General features: G+C 38.0%; 1 protein-coding gene across 1 annotated transcript in view; it reads left to right on the top strand.

Moving 5' to 3' along the window:
- LOC131522657 (cysteine-rich motor neuron 1 protein-like) overlaps nucleotides 1–12,994 on the top strand; it is a 60,737-nt gene that overhangs the window by 34,026 nt on the left and 13,717 nt on the right. Inside the window, exons 5-8 of the mRNA XM_058748277.1 lie at nucleotides 662–841; nucleotides 3,077–3,280; nucleotides 7,835–7,963; nucleotides 9,735–9,888. Of these exons, the coding sequence (XP_058604260.1) occupies nucleotides 662–841; nucleotides 3,077–3,280; nucleotides 7,835–7,963; nucleotides 9,735–9,888 (667 nt within the window). The remainder of the gene's footprint in view (nucleotides 1–661; nucleotides 842–3,076; nucleotides 3,281–7,834; nucleotides 7,964–9,734; nucleotides 9,889–12,994) is intronic.

Genomic DNA, 12,994 nt, shown 5'->3' with positions numbered 1-12,994 from the left:
GGTTTCTTGAAGCGTCTTGAGACACAGTTCTTCTGGATTTAGTCTCAGTTTGTTCTGTTTCTTCATGTCACTCCAGACAGACTGATGATGATCACATCTCAAATCTCACTCGATTATTACAATTAATGGCCAAATGAATGTTTGGAAATGTAAACTGATATTTCCTCCTGACAAACTACAGCAAAAGATAGAAATAACTGACTTGAAAACTGGTGAAAATACTAGTGTTCTAATCATTTTGGCCACCACTGTATATACATATCCTTTTATCTTATATTAAATACATATTTAAATCATTTGAAATATTCATTTTAAAGTCATAATTACAGTTTTTTTTCAGCTGCTTACACACAAAATCTTTCCTTGTCACACAGTTTTGTGATATTTTTAATGCAGTGTTTTGTTTTGCAAGAGATGTGAGGCATTTTGCATTTTGTGTGTAATTCTTGGATTTGTGTGTAACGTTTTGAAAAGCAGTTTTTGTAAGCAGTTGAAAAAAATGGTAAATGTTAATTTCTATTTCTTATATTATTTACATATATATACACACATACAAAAAAACTAATAAGGTGTGTATATATTAAACTATTAAAAATGATTTATATAGTGAAATAGACATATATTTAGACAGTCCAGACTAAAATGCTGTTTTGTTGTGTAGTTTCTCCCAGGTGTGTCCATAACGGGAAGAAGTTTGTGGAGGGCGAGGTGTACCGTATGGACCTGTGCTGGCTGTGTCAGTGTCGAGGCGGAGTGTCCTTCTGCTCTAAAGCCGAATGCGCCGAGCTGGACTGCGAGAACTTCTACGTTCCTGAAGGAGAATGCTGTCCCGTCTGTTTAGGTACTGAACATCTTCAGCATTCATTAAATGCATGCATTTTATTACAAGCAGTGTTGGGGAGTAACTGGTTACATGTAACTAAATTACGTAATTTAATTACAAAATAAATGTAATTGTAATCAGTTACAGTAACTGAGAAAAAATGGGTAATTGAATTACAGTTACTTATGAAAATGTTAACGATTACAAAACAATTTCACACACACATCCACAAACAAGTTGAATTGATTTATTTCATAAATTGCATTGCCTGCTCTAAAATATGAGACACCAATGTTTCAGGAGTTTAGGACACAGAATAGAACACGTTTATTCGATAACTGTTTTATTTCCTATTTGGGATTATGCATATGCTTTCATTTTTTAAGATTAACTGTATTTTCCAAGGCATTGATTGATGCCAGTGTTTCCTCTCTATGCAAAGATTTGATTTCAAAAACTGCTATTAAACTATTTCTTATGATCTTAAATCTGTATTTAACTTCAGAATGATCTCAAAGTGAAAATAGGTGTTGAAGTCTGATTTTGTGGTGGCTGTACTTGAGAACTACTGTAAGGTTAACCCGGCCTAGTTTACATATTTGAAAATGACTAACAGTTGAAAATATTAGAAAAGTTTGCATTACTTTAATAAAGTAATTGAAATAGTTACACTTATTACATTTTAAATAGGGTAACTTGTAATCTGTAACCTATTACATTTCCAAAATAACCTTCCCAACATTGATTACCAGTTCATGCATTCTTTGGGACTCGAACCCATAACCTTGGCATTGCATAGTTAGACCTGGAATCATCAGGCCGCTGATGGTTTCATCTTAGATCGGTCTGCTATGCTTGATTGCATTTAAAGATAAACTGTGATGAGTTACGCAAAGTGAAAAAACAGACAGTGAGTAAAAAGCAGCAGAGACCAACAAACAAACCTGACACTCTTCAAATACACGGTTACTGACGGTTTCTGTCCACACGTCTCCCCCCGCTGGGACTTCATCTGTGAACAGAAGCTCTAGAGCGTCTTTCATCAGACAGACTCAGATCTCTGCGCTTACAGCTGTGACCTTCTGCTCCTGAGGGTCAAAGGTCAAACTCATACAGTTTCTGTGGCACAAACAGTGTCAACAGATCATATTTGTGCTTTCAGTGACACTCACCTGTGTTATGATCATGCAGATGGTCCTTTGAGCTAGAATATATTCTGCTCCGAAATCATAACCAATGAATTCTTCAACTTTAAGTTTAAGAAGTTTTTCATTTCATATTTTAATTTTACTTTAATTTGGTTTTTAATCATTTTATTTTTAGTTAGCAATAACGACACTGATAATTCTAACATTTATATTTATATCTGTTTTTACTATTATATTTGTATCTACCTTATATCTACTTCAGTACTTCAGTGACCGTAAAGACATTTATAATGCTGCAAAAGATTTATATTTCAAATAAATGCGGTTCTTTTGAACTTTCTGTTCATCTGTGAATCCTGAAAAATAAAATGCATCACAGTTCCCACAAAAATATTGTGCAGCAACTGTTTTCAACATTGATGATAATTGATAACATTGATTTTCTCGAGCAGCAAATCAGCATATTACAATGATTTCTGAAGGATCATGTGACACTGAAGACTGGAGTAATGATGCTGAAAATACAGCTGCGCATCACAGAAATAAATTACAGTTTAACACATATTCACATAAAACAGCTAGTTTAAATCATAATAATAATTCACTAGTTTTACTGTATTTTTGGTCAAATAAATGCAGCCCTGGGGTCTCATTTCTAAAACTTTCCGTAGATTTCATCCTAAAGGTGTGCGTACACACAAAAGTACGCCAGAACCTGCACAAAAATCCCTTTATAAATCCCGGTCAGGGGAAGATTGTGCGTACGTGCATCTCCACCCCGTCTTTTTAATAGTTTTAATAGCTGTTAATAGCAGCACTGATAATGCAAACATTTTCTAATCTGGACGTGTGTGTGTGTTTGTGTTTGTGTGTGCATGTGCGTGTGTTTGTGTTTGTGTGTGCATGTGCGTGTGTGTGTGTTTGTGTTTGTGTGTGCATGTGCATGTGCGTGTGTGTGTGTGTGTGTGTGTGTGTGTGTGTGTGTGTGTGTGTGTGTGTGTGTGTGTGTGTGTGTGTGTGTGTGTGTGTGTGTGTGCATGTGTGTGTGTGTGTGTGTGTGTGTGTGTGTGTGTGTGTGTGTGCATGTGCGCGTGTGTGTGTGCAGATGTGGAGCTGCTGTCGGTGGAGAGCTCTAAAGCGAGCTGCTGGGTGAATCACAGACTGCGTGCGCACGAGGAGCAGTGGAAGGAGGACGACTGCACCTTCTGCCAGTGTGTGGATGGAGAGCCGCACTGCACCGCTATGGCCTGCAAACAGAGCTGCCAAAACCCTGTCAAGATCCCTGGAGAGTGCTGCCCCTTCTGTGAGGGTACGAACACACACACACACACACACATGCTCTCACACTCTCTCACACACACACACACACACACATACTCTCACACACACTCACATACTCTCTCTCACACACACACACACACACACACACACACTGCTGACATATGCGTATTCATCTGGCTTTTGAACATAAACACTTGAGAAACTCACTGTTTCACACATCAAGTGTGAATACAGACATGTCGACACTTCACTGTTATGATGATCAAGATATTCCAACTATTCAAAATAAAGTCACAAAGGTCACGACCCTTCAGTGGGGGTTCTGACCCAGCGGCAAACAGGAAATGACCTCACAGTTGACAGAGCACGAGAGATATCTGGATTATCAGTAACTGTGGGCATTTAACTTTATTAATTAGCAGCTCAAGTTTTTTTCATAAAGCATATGCTAATATAACACAAAAGTAATTGTGATGGATAAATTATGCATTACTTGCATAAATATATTCTGCATAAATGTATAATGCATTTACAGTTTTTTTCAACTGCTTACACACTAAATCTTTCCTTGTCACACAGTTTCTGAAAGCTGTCACTCAAACAGCAGAAGCACACACCAAATCTGCAAAACCATACATTTATTCTCAGCCTTTAACTCAGTTTTCATAAAACACTTTTTGCAAAACACAACACACAATTCTCTATGTAACACACAAAAATCTAACAGGAATTAATATTATGGTGTTTCCAAATTTTTGCTTTTGAGATGTGTTTGTGATATTCTGAATGCAGTGCTTCATTTTGCAAGAGATGTGAGGCATTTTGCATTTTGTGTGTGCAATTCTTGGATTTGTGTGTAACGTTTTGAAAAAAAGAGGCAAAGTTTTGAAAATGTGTGTAAGCAGCTGAAAAAAACTAAATAAAACGTGTGTGTGTGTGTGTGTATAATGGAAGGAGGTATTGTTAATGATTTAAAGTTAAAAAAAAAGTAAAAAAAAGTTTTTAAAAAAGTAAAAAGAAGATAAAAGAAAAGATTAAAAATAAAAAATGGTATTGCTAAGAAATGTTTTATATTGTTATTATATGTGTGCATTATATGTGTACATGTGTATATACACACTTATATTTATCTTTAAATATATATCTTTATCTTTATATATATATATATATATATATATATATATATATATACATACACACAGTATGTACAGCTTGTATAAAAGTGTAAATGTGCTGTCCCCTCAAAGTAACTCAACACACAGCCATTAATGTCTAAACCGCTGGCCACAAAAGCGAGTACACCCCTAAGTGAAAATGTCCAAATTGGGCCCAATTAGCCATTTTCTCTCCCTGGTGTCATGTAACTCGTTAGTGTTACAAGGTCTCAGGTGTGAATGGGGAGCAGGTGTGTTAAATTTGGTGTTATCGCTCTCACTATCTCATACTGGTCACTGGAAGTTCAACATGGCACCTCATGGCAAAGAACTCTCTGAGGATCTGAAAAAAAGAATTGTTGCTCTACATAAAGATGGCGTAAGCTATAAGAAGATTGCCAAGACCCTGAAACTGAGCTGCAGCACGGTGGCCAAGACCATACAGCGGTTTAACAGGATAGGTTACACTCAGAACAGGCCTCGCCATGTGCACGTGCTCAGTGTCATATCCAGAGGTTGTGTTTGGGAAATAGACGTATGAGTGCTGCCAGCATTGCTGCAGAGGTTGAAGGGGTGGGGGGTCAGCCTGTCAGTGCTCAGACCATACGCCGCACACTGCATCAAATTGGTCTGCATCGCTGTTGTCCCAGAAGGAAGCCTCTTCTAAAGATGATGCACAAGAAAGCCCGCAAACAGTTTGCTGAAGACTGCTGAAGGATTACTGGAACCATGTCCTGTGGTCTGATGAGACCAAGATAAACTTATTTGGTTCAGATGTTGTCAAGCGTGTGTGGCGGCAACCAGGTGAGGAGTACAAAGACAAGTGTGTCTTGCCTACAGTCAAGCATGGTGGTGGGAGTGTCATGGTCTGGGGCTGCATGAGTGCTGCCGGCACTGGGGAGCTACAGTTCATTGTGGGAACCATGAATGCCAACATGTACTGTGACATACTGAAGCAGAGCATGATCAACAGAGCAGTATTCCAAAATGATAACGACCCCAAACACACCTCCAAGACGACCACTGCCTTGCTAAAGAAGCTGAGGGTAAAGGTGATGGACTGGCCAAGCATGTCTCCAGACCTAAACCCTATTGAGCATCTGTGGGGCATCCTCAAACGAAGGTGGTGGAGCGCAAGGTCTCTAACATCCACCAGCTCCGTGATGTCGACTCCAGTGGCAACCTGTGAAGCTCTGGTGAACTCCATGCCCAAGAGGGTTAAGGCAGTGCTGGAAAATAATGGTGGCCACACAAAATATTGACACTTTGGGCCCAATTTGGACATTTTCACTTAGCGGTGTACTCACTTTTGTGGCCAGCGGTTTAGACATTAATGGCTGTGTGTTGAGTTATTTTGAGGGGACAGCAAATTTACACTGTTATACAAGCTGTACACTCACTACTTTACATTGTAGCAAAGTGTCATTTCTTCAGTGTTGTCACATGAAAAGGTATAATCAAATATTTACAAAAATGTGAGGGGTGTACTCACTTCTGTGAGATACTGTATATATATATATATACACATACACATACACACACACACACACACACACACACACACACACACATACCTGAATATACATGTTGAAACGCTGTAAAGGAAGCACAGGTTAAGTTCCTGCTGCAGTCTGCAGTCTGTCTCTGTTTAGTGGTGGCTGCAGATATTGCCAGAGGTTTATTGTATCTCAAGCTCTTGAACACACACACACACACACACACACACACACACACAGCCTATTAAAGCTCAGACTGGCGTTCCACTTACGTGTGCTCAACAGCGTCGAACAGCAGGCGCCTGTGGACTACAGAAGCTTTACCTTTTACTGCCCCAAGCAGCCAAATGGAAGCCACCTGCTGTCCTTAATTATACATTATTATTTTCTGGGAGAATAATTAGTCACACCTCTTTAGCTCCGTACGTGCCAACATGGTTGATGCTTGCACATATGGCATCCCAGCGTGTTGTTCTCGACAAAAGCACCTTGTTTTGGTTTGATTTTGAGTTGACAGAAGAAATCAGAAAAGCAGTTTGTTGATGCTACTTTTGCTTCTTAAGGCAACTTTAAACAAAACCGGTCTGTCACGGCTGTCGGATGAGGAGGATCGCTGCACGATAATTTTGTGTTTATGTGTAATCGATGCTAACCGGACGCTTCTGTTTGCAGTTAAACTGCATTGTACGGATGTGTTTGGAGCAAACGACCCCAGGAGAGGCTCACATGATCAGAGCCAAACAACAGATGACACTGAAGTTTCACTTCAACACGCACTTCTTGTAACACGCACAAGTTGAGCACATGAGGATGCATTTAACAGAAACATCTGAGTTTGCATCACATCTGTAAAATAGTCGATGTGAAATCAATCTCTTTTAAATCCTTAATTTATGTCCCTTATTGTGAATCTAATCAGTGCATGCTGTTCTGAAGAAAAATGTCTGTATAATTAAAATATAGGAGCTATTGGATAATGTGAACCAGCGGTGGGTGGTATGACCAAAATATTATTTCCCAGTATGAGTTGTTTACATGTCAGAAACAATATAAATCCCAGCTAACAGGGAACCTTCTAGAAAAGTTATTTTAAAGTTTTAAAGGTTCTTTTAAAGTGAACAAACACTCTTCCAGTAACATTAATAGAATGTTCTGAGTTATTGAGTCTTTAATAGTGTTTACAAAATGTCATTTATACGTCATTCATGGAAACATTTTATTTGAACGTTCGTGTTTTTTTAATGTTGCTACTTTTTTCAGAATGTTTTTTAGAGCATTCAAAAGTAACATTACCATAATGTTTGCAAAATGATAAAATGCTAAACATTCTAGTATGTTTGCATTACAAAAGAAAAAAAAACGTTCAGAGAATATTCAGAAATAATGTTTTCATAACATAATGGGAATGTTAGTGAAATGTTCTTAGATCATATTTTTGTTAGCTGGGATCAAGAGTTATTTTTGTTAAAAGTTCAATTCAAAAACAATTTATATAATACACAACCATGTGGGAATATCAGTTTTTTAAAATAATTTTAGTAATTCTATTCTAAGAATTCTGAAAAATAAAATGAATCACAGTTTCCACAAAAATATGTGGAAGGCTGGAGTAATTGAGTAATGAAATTCAGCTTTGTATCACAGGAGTAAATTACATTTTACAATATATTACCATAGAAAACAGCTATTTTAAATTATAATAATTTTAAGTAATAATTTTTCACAATATTACTGTTTCTACTGTATTTTTGATCAAATAAATGCAGCCATGGTAAGCATAAACACTTGCTTTGTAAACCATAAACCAACTGCAGATCTTTCATGCACTTAAGTCTGCAGATTTTAGCTATCTAAGATGTTTCATGTTTTTCATCTTTCTGCTAGAGATGTACATTGCTGAAAAAACAGGAACATACTAATTTTCTCTTCTAGAGCCATCATATGAGACAGTGAGCCCGCTGCTCTGCCCACCGTTGGAAAACTGCTCTCTCTCTGGGCACGACTGCCCATTTGGCTTCCAGCAAGACCCCAGCGGCTGTCTGCTATGCCAGTGTGTCAGCAGTGAGTGCAAACACACACACACACACACACACACAAACCCTTGAAAACTGTGTTGCGTGCAAACCGCTCCAAAATACTCCCAAGTCTGTTTGAGAAAGTGCCAACGGCCCGCAACACAAGCAAACACTGACTCTGGACATACAGAGCGTGTCCAAAAAATAATGATCTCAGACACAAATCCACCTCACAAATCTGCACAATCCTTCCCATGACTGAAATGAATCTGAAAGTTTTTCCCATGTGAATTGAAGTCAGTATCAGAGGTCAGTAGGACGTTTGGGCATCATGGAGCTCATGGGATTGTAAACTGCTCCAAATCATTATGTGTAGTTGTAACAGTTTGGGGTTTCTTCACCACAAGCAGCATTGAAAGTTTTGCAAAAAATAACTAGATTTGAATTCATATGGATGACTTATACGCATGAAACAGAAGTACACACTTTTAACAGCTTTTACATGAGCTGACTTTGTGTTTCTCTTATGACAGGGTTAAAATACCGTTATCCCAGGGTTAAAATTAACCTAATCACAGGGTTAAAATAGTGTTAGCCCAGGGTTAAAAATGACATCAGCACAGGGTTAAAATAGTGTTAAAGGAACACTCCACTTTTTTTGGAAATAGGCTCATTCTCCAACTCCCCCAGAGTTAATAAGTTGAGTTTTACCGTTTTTGAATCCATTCAGCCGATCTCTGGGTCTGGCGATAGCACTTTTAGCATAGCTTAGCATAGATCATTGAATCCAAATGATGGATTTTCTAGGCCGATTTGGCTAGAACTATACTCTCATTCGGCGTAATAATCAGGCATGGCGCAGTGCAGTACGCAGCGCCTGAAAGTAGTCCCCAGCTATATTATAACCAGTTACCCAGCTGGGGACTACTTTCAGGCGCCGCGCGCATCACTGCGCCTGCTGCGCCATGGCACGGCAGCAAAGTTCCTTGATTATTACGCCACAGAAAATCGCAACTTTTCATTTTCCGCCGGTCTTAGTACACGATATAACTACAGAAGAGTCAAGTTTTAAATAGGACAAATATCGAAACTCTTTGGTCATTTTTGAACGCGATGCTACTGGTCTAATCGGATTCAATGATCTATGCTAAGCTATGCTAAAAGTGCTATCGCCAGACCCGGAGATCGGCTGAATGGATTCAAAAACGGTAAAACTCAACTTATTAACTCTGGGGGAGTTGGAGAATGAGCCTATTTCCAAAAAAAGTGGAGTGTTCCTTTAACCCAAGGTTAAATGTAGTGCTAACTTCTGTGTAAATGCAAATGTGAGATGTTTTTTTTTAACCCAGGGTTAAAAGTGACATCATCATGGGGTTAAAATAATGTTGACCCAGGGTTAAAAGTGACCTTAGCACAGGGAAAATAGTATTAACCCAGGGTTAAATGTAGTGCTAACTTCTGTCTAAATATAAATGTGAGATGTTGTTTAACCCATGTTTAAAAGTGACCTCAGCACAGAGTTAAAATAATGTTGACCCAGGGTTAAAAGTGACCTCAGCACAGGCTTAAAATAGTGTTAAGACGGGGTTAAATGTAGTGCTAACCTCTGTCTAAATTTAAGAGTGAGATAATCCAGGGTTAAAAATAATGTCATCATGGGGTTAAAATAATGATGGCCTGGGTTTAAAATTACGTTGACACAGGGTTATACAAAGTGCTAACCTCTGTCTAAATAGAAGTGTGAAATACAAATACTTTTGACCTAAGTTTGACTGTTCACTGATCATCTTTCGTATGTAAACGTTTGTGGTTTTCAGATGAAACCTGTCCTGATGTGTCCAAGCACTGCACTTTGGAGTGTCCCATGGGTTATGAGAAAGACAGCTATGGTTGTGAAGTGTGTGAATGTAGTGTATCCGCTCCAAAGTGTCGCCCCATGACCTGCAGCAAGACATGCCCTTATGGATACATGTAAGTTTATATCTCTGTTCATGACCAGTAACATTATCTAAGACCAAAAAAATCTAAATATAAGTGTAAAACATTGTATAATCCAGGGTTAAAAGTGATGTCAACCCAGGGTTAAAAATGTCCTCTTCATGTGGTTAAATTAATGTTAACCCAGGGTTAAACGTGACATCAGCACAGGGTTAAAATAATGTTAATAATGTAAAGGGTTAAACAGACTGCTAACCTTGGCCTAAATACAAGTGGTAAACATGGTTTAATCCAGGGTTAAAAGTGACATCAGCATAGGGTTAAACTAGTTTTAACCCAGGATTAAAAGTGACCTCATCAGAGGATTCAAATAATGTTAACCCAGGGTTAAAAGTGACCTCATAAAAAGGATAAAACAGTGTTAACCCAGGGTTAAAAGTGGAGTCAGAATAGGGTTAAAATATTGTTGAGGTAGTGTTAAAAATAACATGAGCATAGGGTTAAAATAATGCTGACCCGGGGTTAAACAGTGCTAACCTCTGTATAAATACAAGTGTGAAATGTTGTTTAACCCCGGGTTAAAAGTGACCTCATCACAGGGTTAATATAATGTTTACTCAGTGTTAAACAGCCTGGGCCCCTGTAATCCATGACCCTGGTCAAACATCTGGGTGCTTTGCTGTCCTCATAAGAGCGTAGGAGCCAGTGCTTTCATTTCAAAACCATCCCTCCCTTTCAACAAAACGATCAAATGCACATCGACACAAAAGTGTCTGTATGTGAGCGTGAGCTGTGATGCCGCTGGTATCTGAACCACAAGCCCCCAGTGGAGGATGGAGCAGATAGATTTTCAATGGAAACCCAGTGTCTGAGCTCCCTCAGGGGGGATGGAGTGTTTCCTGGATCATTTCAGAAGAAGTTTGATTCCTCTGAGCCCTGTCTCTCCCTCTTGCTGTGGAGGAAATCCCTGTTTATAGTGGCTCATGTTTAGACCATCTTCTGCTCGGAGCGTGTTTGTTTCTAGCTTTTATTGCTAGTAAGATAAACGGATACAACAAAGATCTGGAAACAAACCCAAAGATCATGAGCGTTTAAAAGAAGATGGCCCTCTTCTGTTTCTAAAATATCTGGAGCCGGTTGAAACAAACCCATAAAGTTCAGAAAGCCCATAGAAATAATGTGTTTATAATTAAAGAGTTTCTTAGATCTTGTGCACTTAATTTTGTCGTGATTATAATAGTGATTGTTTAAGATAACCACATTATGCACTTTAAATCAAAATGAGGGAATTTTAGAGTGAACATGTAAAAGATTTTTATTTTAGCTTTTGTTTAAGTTATTTTAGTAGAGCAAGTTAAACTAAATGAAAGTAAGAAATGTTTCCTTGGCAACTAGTGGTAAAATAGTGTTAACACAAGGTAAAAATGGCCTCATCACAGTGTTAAACTGATGTTAACCCAGGGTTAAATGTGGCCTGATAACAGGGTTAAAATAATGTTTACCCAGAGTTAAAATTGACTTCATCACAGGGTCAAAATAATGTTAACCCAGGATTAAATGTGACCACATCACAGGGTTAAAATAATGTTAACCCAGGGTTAAAATTGACTTCATCACAGGGTCAAAATAATGTTAACCCAGGGTTAAATGTGACCACATCACAGGGTTAAAATAATGTTAACCCAGGGTTAAAAGTGACATCAGCAGCATCATCAAAGGGTTAAAATAATGTTAACCCAGGGTTAAAATTGACTTCATCACAGGGTCAAAATAATGTTAACCCAGGGTTAAATGTGACCACATCACAGGGTTAAAATAATGTTAACCCAGGGTTAAAAGTGACATCAGCAGCATCATCAAAGGGTTAAACTAATGTTAACCCAGGGTTAAAAGTGACATCAGCAGCATCATCAAAGGGTTAAAATAATGTTAACCCAGGGTTAAAATAATGTTATCACAGGGATAAAATAGTGTTGACCCAAGGTTAAAATACTATCTAAATACAAATGTGAAACATTGTTTGACCCAGAGTTAGAAGTAATTACAATAATGATAATCTAGGGTCAATTACAGTACTATCCTCTGACTAAAAAGTGATAAAAAAGTGATAAAAATATTATTAACGCAGGGTTTGAATTTTGAATTTCTGTTTGAATTCTGTCTAAAAAGTGTGATACATATTCGAACTAGCTCGAATAAAATAAAGTTTAATAGCCTATTTTATCTGAGGTAAAGATTTTTTTATTTCAAGTAATGAGTTTTTTATGGTTTTAGTTTTTGTTAACTATACTAACCCTGGTCCAGTGTTAATAAATGACTTAGGTGTACGTTTAGGCTTTATATTGTTATGAACAAACACTACTAAGTTGATAATCATAATTTTTGTGTGACAGTGAATTGCCAGCCATAATTTCATCATGGTGCCAGCATTAACATTGTGTTTTTGGAATATGTGAGCCGTGGCTATGAAGCATTGAATGATGAAGACATCGGACGAGCGGCTGTTTACATTGACATTTTACACAGTCGAACGGGTCGGACTCCACACAAAGGGGGTCTTAAATTGCTTCCCCTTCTCAATGGGGCTCAGATGTCATTGGATTTGACAGAACGTAAAGGAATATGTGTGGAGTCAGCAGTCTCCACACGTGTTTAATTCATGAACAACTGACGGACAGTATAGTGACCTCTGGCTGTTTCGTTAATGAGCTTTCATCCGTGATCTATGACGACGACTCTATTATTACTCATTCATTAATATTTCATCTGACACTTTGATTCATCAGCAGCCCTAATAGTGATTTTTCTTAAATCAACTCGTGCAGTTTGAACCTTCAGCCTTTCAGTCATCAGCTCAGATTTGACTTTCACATTGCAACTGAATCTGGATTAATGTAGGTGGGTCTTGGTTTTGTCCACTGTGATTTGATTGGCTGGTGCAGGTGTGTGAAACATGATGGTATTTTATTGTTTAAGTAAATTTGTCCCAAATTATGAGACTTTTTTTTTGTGAAGACACAAGAAGACAAGTCTTCTGTAAGCTAATTATAGACAATATATCAATTATTATTATCAGCATGAGCTGTTAATTGTTCCTTCCTGACCAAATAGTAGTTTCCTCTCTCTTCCTGAGAATGAA

This window comes from Onychostoma macrolepis, chromosome 17, assembly GCF_012432095.1.
Source record: "Onychostoma macrolepis isolate SWU-2019 chromosome 17, ASM1243209v1, whole genome shotgun sequence".
Lineage (NCBI taxonomy): Eukaryota > Metazoa > Chordata > Actinopteri > Cypriniformes > Cyprinidae > Onychostoma > Onychostoma macrolepis.
The sequence above is the reverse complement of the archived record's forward strand: the minus strand, read 5'-3'. Positions and strand labels throughout refer to the sequence as shown.